The sequence below is a fragment of the Hemibagrus wyckioides genome, linkage group LG10 (genome assembly GCF_019097595.1).
Source record: "Hemibagrus wyckioides isolate EC202008001 linkage group LG10, SWU_Hwy_1.0, whole genome shotgun sequence".
Lineage (NCBI taxonomy): Eukaryota > Metazoa > Chordata > Actinopteri > Siluriformes > Bagridae > Hemibagrus > Hemibagrus wyckioides.
Window position 1 is genome coordinate 23,827,230 of NC_080719.1, and position 9,339 is coordinate 23,836,568.

A 9,339-nucleotide genomic window follows, 5' to 3' on the forward strand; every position below is an offset into this window, starting at 1 on the left:
AATGTGTTGTTTTAGTACCTAGAGAATATTTTGAGTGCGTGAAGAATAAAAGTGTGACATACAGTTACCCTTTGTTCCACTTCTGTGTGTGAGTGTACAGTATGTGACAGTACACCAATCAGCCATAACATTATGACCACCAGCCTAATATTGTGTTGGTCCCCCCTTTTGCTGCCGAACTAGCCGTGATCCGTCAAGGCTCGATCCCTGAAAGTGTGCTGTGGAATCTGGCACCAAGATGTTGGCAGCAGATCCTTTAAAGGGCCTCCATGGGTACTTACAGGACTTAAAGGATAGACTTTTGATAGATACTGACCACTGCAGACCGGGAACACCCCACAAGAGCTGCAGTTTTGGAGATGCTCTGATCCAGTGGTCTAGCCATCAGAATTTGGCCCTCTTTGTCAAGCTCGCTCAAATCCTTACACTTGTCCATTTTTCCTGCTTCTAACACAACAACTTTGAGGACAAAATGTTGACTTGCTGCCTGATATATCCCACCCACTAACAGGTGCCATGATGAGGAGATAGTCTTATTCACGTCACCTATCACTGGTCGTAATGTTATGCCTGATATGTGTATGTATAATTTTTTTTCCATAGATACACCATTTCTTCTTACACATTATTCGTCCTGCAGAGTTGACCTATTTAAGCTTGGAAAACACTGAAGCAGACTCAATAAATGTTACGGTTGCAACACCCTAAAAACCTTTAGATGACAAAACCCACTACAGCCTGCCCTAAATATAGCCTATTTCCCAGTAAAACCACAGCTCTAGTGACACTGACCTTTCTGCACCTGTAGAGTGGCTAACACCAAGGTCACACACCAGCAGCCTTCAAGAAAACTACCATGCAAACGAACACTCTCACACCTTCACCTATAGTAAAAACACCTGATAAAGACCAAAAGTGGTGCATTGCAAGAAATGAGAGCTCATCGTGAATAATCTTACAGCCTTTAATTCAATCATTCATTCATTCATACCGAGTAATGGAGTAAAAACCTCTATACTCGCATACGAAAACAATCACATGGAACCGTTACTCTAAAGCCGCAGAGAGAAATTTACATGCGCTTTATTAAAAACTGTGTCTAACTTCCCGGCAGTCAGACACCGACGGAGGAGCCGGTTTCCTTGATTAAGATAAAATAATAAAATAAATCTGCAAAATATTGATCAGATGAATTCAGAAAGCTTTATGGAGAAGAGACAACACAAACCGACACTGAATACTTGTGCAAAAATAAAATCAACAAGCTGTAAATTAAATATTCTGGCAAAAAAACAAAATACTTAAGCTAATAGACTAATTTATGCATCGCACCTTTCATTACAAGGCCAATGAGGCATACTGAGGCAAACGATTGACAAAACAGTAGATCTTTTTTTTTTCCTAAAGAAAACAATTACAATATACATGATCCTACTACCCAATATGTGTACTCTATGCTACTTAAAATGGATTTAAACTTAATCCACTTAAAATGTAAATCATTTCACTTATGCATCATCTCTTGAGGCAGTCCCTCAGAGCCTAAACATTCAGCTACACATTATATTTTGCAAAGAACACATATCTTAAGAATGGCTTCTGATGATCATGAAAGGTTTCCAAAAAACAAAACTGAATGTGCTGAAAAGATTCCTTATCATGTTTTGAACCAAAAAAAAAAGAAAGATAAGTAAAAAGAAACTGGATGATGAGAATGAATGTATAAGAATACTTGTGTATCACACCCACTGAGGAATTACCTGGCCATCCAAAACATACTGAATTCTGACTGATATCAATCAGTAGTGAAGACTGTAAAAATTGCACTGCGGCTTTCTGCCGAAGACGTGCGCCTATTGAACTTAATTTCACCCATTAAAAAATAAATAAAATGAAACCCTCGTCCAAAAAGGCTTAAACAAACAACACAAATAAACCTAATTCCTATGGGTCCGTGGGTCCATGATTTGAACTGGCTCGCAAACACTGATGACCAAAAAAAAAAACAAAAACAAATTATCGACCACTGCGTGAGCATGCCTTTAACAGGCATTACACATTCAAAGGCTTCATGATAAACCTCACCCAGAACTTCTACAAAAATAAATACATGAAAATATTTACAAATAGAAGCACTATTCCAATTTATCTGAATACATGAAATTGTCTTCTACGGACAATGATAATGTATGTTGTCCCAGTGTGTACCAGTTCCGATGTGTTCTCCGTTTCCGAGAGCAACACCGCATCGCCTTCGATTCATACACAGCATTATGATCGCGAACATCGTTATGTTTAGCCCACAAATGTATTCCACCAAAAAAAGACTGATTTGCACCCTCGATTAGTGAGAATTTTTTGTAAACTACCGTGAAAAAAAAAAAAAAGAGTGAAATAAATAGGAGGATCTGGCACAGAAAAAGCAAGTTCCACACTAAATACAGTGTCCTTTTACAGTTAAACGGGTTCATTCATCAGTTTCTCCACTCAGACGACGTATTGGTTAGAGGCGTAGTTCATTGTGTAGGCCTGCCTGCTGTACTGAAAGTGGTCGCTGAGCATGTTGGTCCGGCCATACTGAAATTCCGAGCCTTGTTTCGAGGACACTGAGCCATTAGACTGGGGCTTGTCGAATGAAACCATGTCCTGCGATGAAACCGGCAGCAATTTCTTCTTTGCTTCCTGGTTGGTGTCATATTTCGCCTGTTAAATAAAGAAAAATACCTTTCTGATTACCTGCTATGGAGCAAAGGTCACAGTTGAGAAATCATTTTAACATTCACACATTTCTAATTCCCATCTAAAACTGTTCTAATAAAATCTCAACAATGGACATAATATTTTCATATGAAATATAATCCTAATATTCATACCCCTGACCCTGAATAGTCAGGTACCAATAAGATCAAAACTACATACAATTAATTTTGTGTTTTATTTACAATACGTTTTCTCAGCTGCTATCCATCATATTCAGATCAACATTGATTCCTGACCAATTGGACATCCTGTAGATAATGAATACACACACATAACCTTTTATGACGTATATATTCAGGGATCCAAGTTGACTCAGGTCCAACCCTCTGCCACCCGTCACTTTATTTGAATTGAGTCAAACTGCAGCTCGAATCTCAATATAAATACACCAGCTCCTCCAACGCCCCACACACAAGCCATTAGACAACTTCTTATGTACACAAACAGTGCCAAGAGGACCAGTCTATAAGTGAGCCATTACAAAAGTTCATGTTTAATGTTTGATTAAAAGACAAACATCCCCAACTTCAAACATTACACAGAGCTCCATTAAATCTATTATTTACATAAGCAAAGTATACGGCACAACCCTGAACCTGCTGAGGGGGGCCGAAGGAGTTGGAGAGACATGCACTCAAATGGAAAAAGCTGTTCACAGGCCAACCACAGCCCAGACAGAGATGAGCTTTGTGGAAAATCGGCAATAAGAAAGCCATTAGTGAAAAAAATCAATATGCTGGAGACTGTGAGAACGTGTCGGGAAATGGTTTGCTGCTCTTATGAAATAAACTTTTTGACACAAAATGCTACATTTGAAACCCAAAACAGATCACCCTGAAAAAACCATGCCCAAAGCGAAGCATGGTGGTGATAGCATCATGTTGTAGGAATGCTTTTTAACGGGTCAAGGGCAAAGACAAAAAGAATAGAAAGCATCCTAGAAGCAAACCCGCTCTTGTCTGCAATGGTTTAAGAGCCAGAACTGCCAAACTGATACCATTAGGGCCCTCTAGGCTCTTAACGCTCTCCTTCAACTTCAGCTTTGATACAGTTAGGGCCCTCTAAACCTCTCCTCCGACTCCAGCTTCCTAACATTTACATTGCTGGCATTTGGCAGACGTCCTTATCCAGAGCGATGGCCTTGCTCAAGTACCCTGCACTTGGCAGCTTGGCGGACCTGGGATTTGAACTCACAACCTTCTCATCAGTAGTCCAAAGCCTTAACCACATCCCCTAACAAGCTAGCATATACAAAGAAAAACATTTCACTATTCTGTAATACCTATGTGACAAATATAGACTTCTTTATATGGGGCGGAGGTTCCGTTTCCAGCAGGACAATAACCATACAGTGACCAAGCCTACAGCTGAAGGTTTAGAATGGCCCGGTCAAAGTCCAGACCTCATTCTGATTCAAAAAGACTTTTGTACGTGTGGGCTAATTTCTACTCGTAATTTCAGGCATGAAAACTTGACACCTAAGATTCTTACCTTGTTGTATAGAAAGACACCAAGGATGGCAGTCATCATCCCCAAGATGTTGGACAAGCTGACAGGGTTCCTCAGCATCAGTAGTGATATACTGATCACCATGATCCTCTTCGTAGCATTAGCAACCGCATAGCTGAGAGGACTGACTAGGTTCAACACGCTAAAGGCAATCATGTTCTGTGCAAAGTTGCAGACCCCACTCAGGATGAGCAGCACAAACGTTCCACTCCAGTTGGAGATCTCGGACTGGGTGTTAAAAAAAAAGGAGAGGAAAGGCTGCTGTTATAATAATCATGATAGAAATATTACAGTGCAGATTTATACAAAAATTCCACTGAACTTTATTTCTACCCTTAATGCCCACAAGCTATTTGTCCTATTCACAGGGGCAGTTGTAGGTAAAGACTGGGAAAGAGAAATGAAATGCTTGGGGCTGTTGAATTACTCAGAAAGTGTTGGTTTAGTTCTGAAAGAAATTATTTCATGAAATTACATCTGACATGTTATTCTTTAATAAATAAAAAATGGTTTTAATAGATTGCTTTGGGATAAAAAGATATAACTTGGGTATTACTGTTCATTTCACTGCATTGTACACTGATCAGCCATAACATTATGAGCAGTGAGAGGTGAAGTGAATAAGACTGATGATCTCCTCATCATGGCACCCGTTAGTGGGTGGGATATATTAGGCAGCAAGTGAACATTTTGTCCTCAAAGTTGATGTTAGAAACAGGAAAAATGGACAAGTGTAAGGATTTGAGCGAGTTTGATGAAGGACCAACTTGTGATGGTTAGACCACTGGATCAGAGCATCTCCAAAACTGCAGCTCTTGTGGGGTGTTCCCGGTCTGCAGTGGTCAGTATCTATCAAAAGTGGTCCAAGGAAGGAACAGTGATGAACCGGCGACAGGGTCATGGGTGGTCAAGGCTCACTGATGCACGTGGGGAGCGAAGGCTGGCCCATGTGATCCGATCCAACAGACGAGCTACTGTTGCTCAAATTGCTGAAAAAGTTAATGCTGTTTCTGATAGAAAGGGGTCAGAATACACAGTGCATCACAGTTTGTTGTGTATGGGGCTGCATACCCACAGACCGGTCAGGGTGCCCATGCTGACCCCTGTGCACCACCCAAAGCGCCAGTGAGCATCAGAACTGGACCACAGATCAGTGGAAGAAGCTGGCCTGGTCTGATGAATCACGTTTTCTTTTACATCACGTGGATGGCCGGGTGCATGTGCGTCTCTTACCTGTGGAACACATGGCACCAGGATGCACTATGGGAAGACGGCGAGCCGGAAGAGGCAAATGTCATGCATTGGTCAATGTTCTGCTGGGAAACCTTGGGTCCTGCATCCATGTGGATGTTACATTGACATGTACCACCTACCTAAGCGTTGTTGCAGACCATGTACACCCTTTCATGGAAACAGTATTCCCTGATGGCTGTGGCCTCTTTCAGCAGGATAATGCACCGTGCCACAAAGCAGAAATGGTTCAGGAATGGTTTGATGACCACAACAACCAGTTTGAGGTGTTGACTCCGCCTCCAAATTTCCCAGATCTCAATCCAATCCAGCATCTGTGGGATGTGCTGGACAAACAAGTACAATCCATGGAGGCTCCACCTCACAACTTACAGGACTTAAAGGATCTGCTGCTAACATCTTGGTGTCAGATCCCACAGCACACCTTCAGGGATCTAGTGAAGTGCAGGCCTCAACGGGTCAGGGCTGTTTTGGCAGCAAAAGGAGTACCGACAGAATATTAGGCAGGTGCTCATAATGTTATGCCTGATTGGTGTATGTGGCAGTTTAAATCTTGAATCAAATTCTCTATTTTTAACAGAGGTCGAATGACCACAACTGGCTGTTTAATGTCATTTACTTACAAAGTCTCCATCCACCAGAAATGCAGGCAGGTCAACTAAAACCCACGTGGGCAGCATGAACAAAACTGCATTGAAGCCGAGAGTGTTGAGCAGATAGAGGTGGTGTATCCTTGTGTCACGCAAAACCTAAGACATGCACACAGTCATGTAGTAAAGAGTATGGTAGATACATTAAAGGAACATTTCACATTCATCTGAATAAACTCTTTCTGGCTAAAGGGATTGCTTGTGTGGGGAAATCATGTGTTGTGTACTTATTCATCTCTCAACTGTGGTCAGCTTCAAACAACACCAACACATTTAGTCATTCATGCAATACAAGTGTTCAATGTTTATATAAAGATGCAAAAATATGAGCTAACTGTCCGGTACGATCATTCCACTTTAATGAACTTACCTTTTTGGAGAATATGTTTTGCAAAGAGAAGCAAAGTGTCGCTGCCAGAGCACTGACTAATCCTGACAGGTCAAATGAAAGCTCGGTCACTGTAGCCAACAGAACACCACCTATGATGGGTATGAGTGAGACATAGACCTACAAAAGACAAACAGGGCGTAAGCTTCTGACGACAATAACCAAAAAAAATGCACAACACAATACAACATAAGGTCATGGTACAACAAAACAACACAGACTATTGTTATAAGATATGCAGGCTGTTTTACGTATCAGTAATATGAGAAGTAAATTCCAACAAATGACATGACTAAAAAAAAAGCTTTAAATAGATTTATTTTGAAAATCTTGCCTTTGTGGTTTGTTTCTCCTTCATAATTATCCGTGATAACAACACGACCCATATTGGCATGGTGGCTTTTACTGTGGAAACAGAGAAAGGAGGACACAAAGCATGGACTTATTTGTAATACACTATATTGCCAAAAGTTTTGGGACACCCCTCTAAATCATTGAGTTCAGGTGTTGGACTCGGCCCCTTAGTTCCAGTGAAAGGAACTCTTAATGCTTCAGCTTCATACCAAGACATTTTGGACAATTTCATGCTCTTTGTGTGAACAGTTTGGGGATGACCCCTTCCTGTTCCAACATGACTGCACACCAGTGACCAAAGCAAGGTCCATAAAGACATGGATGAGTGAGTTTGGTGTGGAGGAACTTGACTGGCCTGCACAGAGTCATGACCTCAACCCCATAGAACACCTTTGGGATGAATTAGAGTGGAGACTGTGAGCCAGACCTTCTCGTCCAACATCAGTGCCTGACCTCACAAATGTGCTTCTAGAGGAATGGTCAAAAATTCCCATAAACACACTCCTAAACCTTGTGGAAATCCTTCCCAGAAGAGTTGAAGCTGTTATAGCTGCAAAGGGCGGGACAACTCCATATTACATTCATGTGCATGGAAAGGCAGACATTCCAGTTTTGGTCTAGCTCTCAGTTTCCGCTCCAATTCATCCCAAAGGTGTTCTGTGGGGTTGAGGTCAGGACTCTGTGCAGGCCAGTCAAGTTCCTCCACACCAAACTCACTCATCCATGTCTTTATGGTGCTTGCTTTGTGCACTGGTGTACAGTCATGTTGGAACCAAATAAATAAGGTTTATCTAGGAAAATACAAACAGTGCTACTTTCTAGCAGAACAGCTGGAGTCTAAATAATAACAGGGTGGGCTTTAATTTTTTAACGCCTTCCTTTACCTGGCCAGGTAGACTGTGTTTAAACTTAAAGGGTGTAAAAACATGACTTTTCCTTATTATATGCATAATTTAGTGAACGCTCAGGTAAACACACACAGGCCTCAACACTGTACCTACGTTGCAACACCGGAACTCAAGACATTTTTTTTTCTCCATGTTTAGCTCGTGAGCTAATTGTAGCTATGTGCAGTCCTGACAGCTGTTCATTTACAAAGAGTTAAAAATAATTAAATAAATCACGCAAATAACCGAGTCCCAATAAATAAAAAAAAAAACTAATTTGCTACTAGTGTCGTTTTCATTCAAATCTTAAACAGTTACTTAAGTGTAGTACAAGCCTCCGGATGACGTCACGATAGCTACATGCTAACTAACTTAGCCACGTAACATAAATAAATAAATAAAAAATAAAACTGGGCTGATTCTTACCGGTGTGAGCGTAAGACACGGGCACCTTCCATATACTGAAGTGAGCCGACACCGAGGCGAAATATTTACCAAACGCCAGCGGAAGAATGTACCAGCGGTAGTATGGGGCCGGCACTTCAGATTTCGGGACGCCCCAAGCGCGCAGCAACGGCGGCAGAAAGAGCACGATGGAAAAGATGTGGAAAAGCGAGACGGTGACCGGATACGGGAATCCGTTCAGGATGATTTTATTGATGACGTTGCCGCCTGAGCTGACCGCATACCAGCAGGTACACAGCAGCGCGATCCGCACCGCCTCCTTCGCTGGCGGACGCTCCACCGCCGCCATCTTCCCTCCCCGAGTGTCGGTGTGAGGCGCTGCTGCTGCTGCTGCTGCGAGGAGCTTCCTGCGTGGAGCTCCAACTTCCTAAAGCAAGCGAAAAGGGGGGCGGAGAAGGAAAGAAGGGGTGGAGACAGAGAGAAAGAGGAGGGATGGAGGGATGGAGGGATAGATAGATAGATAGATAGATAGATAGTCAACGCTGTCATCTCATGAACGCGTTACAACCCTTCACTTAAATCTTATTGTTAGTATTACATGATTATAGGCAGAATAGTACTTGCCTCCCACTAGTGATGAGAGGTCTGACTCTTTTCAAAGATTCGGCTCTTTTGGTTCGGCTCCCTCAGAAGAGCCGGCTCTTATGGCTCCTAACTGACTCCCAAAGGCTCTTCATTTCGTATCACTCGGAGCCTTCTATTTTAACCTAATTTTATAACAATTATGAATGGTTTGCGTGTTGGAAGGCAATTCTTTTATTCAGTGTTTTCATAAAAGCCCTATTTTTTATACATTTTCTTTTCGTTACCAAAATTACACATGGCCCTGATCTGACGGATATTTTCATTTTTGCAAATTCTCCACTCAGCTTTGCAGTCTCAAATATCAATAAAATGCAGCCAGATGCTGCTTATTTTCGGTTTTCGCTCATTTCCTCATTTTCACCCGACGCGCTTGCACTTAAATCTGGCTCCCTGCTTTTCTCTGTCCCTCTGTGGACCTGGTATGATGCTAGTCTCTCCTCGCATGTGATTGGCCGGATGGTGTGCCCATCAAAATAAAGTCCCGCCCCAG

At 42.0% G+C, this 9,339-nt stretch overlaps 1 protein-coding gene across 1 annotated transcript; it reads right to left on the reverse strand.

The window, feature by feature from the left end:
* Positions 1-1,184: 1,184 nt before the first annotated feature.
* slc35e1 (solute carrier family 35 member E1) lies at positions 1,185-8,631 on the reverse strand. The gene is made up of 6 exons (XM_058401409.1): positions 8,226-8,631; positions 6,893-6,963; positions 6,541-6,678; positions 6,144-6,269; positions 4,252-4,497; positions 1,185-2,703 (listed from the first exon to the last, which is right to left on the reverse strand). The coding sequence occupies exons 1-6, from the start codon at positions 8,551-8,553 to the stop codon at positions 2,488-2,490; spliced, it is 1,125 nt and encodes a 374-aa protein (XP_058257392.1). The 5' UTR covers positions 8,554-8,631; the 3' UTR covers positions 1,185-2,487.
* Between the last annotated feature and the right edge of the window lie 708 nt (positions 8,632-9,339).

Excerpts from the sequence above, each read along its gene's own strand:
- slc35e1 (XM_058401409.1), bottom strand. The coding sequence starts at position 8,553 with ATGGCGGCGGTGGAGCGTCCGCCAGCGAAGGAGGCGGTGCGGATCGCG. Across the intron at positions 6,679-6,892 it reads AGGAGAAACAAACCACAAAG|GTCTATGTCTCACTCATACC; the intron begins GCAAGATTTTCA and ends TGTCTTTTGTAG. Across the intron at positions 2,704-4,251 it reads GTGTCTTTCTATACAACAAG|GCGAAATATGACACCAACCA; the intron begins GTAAGAATCTTA and ends TTTATTTAACAG.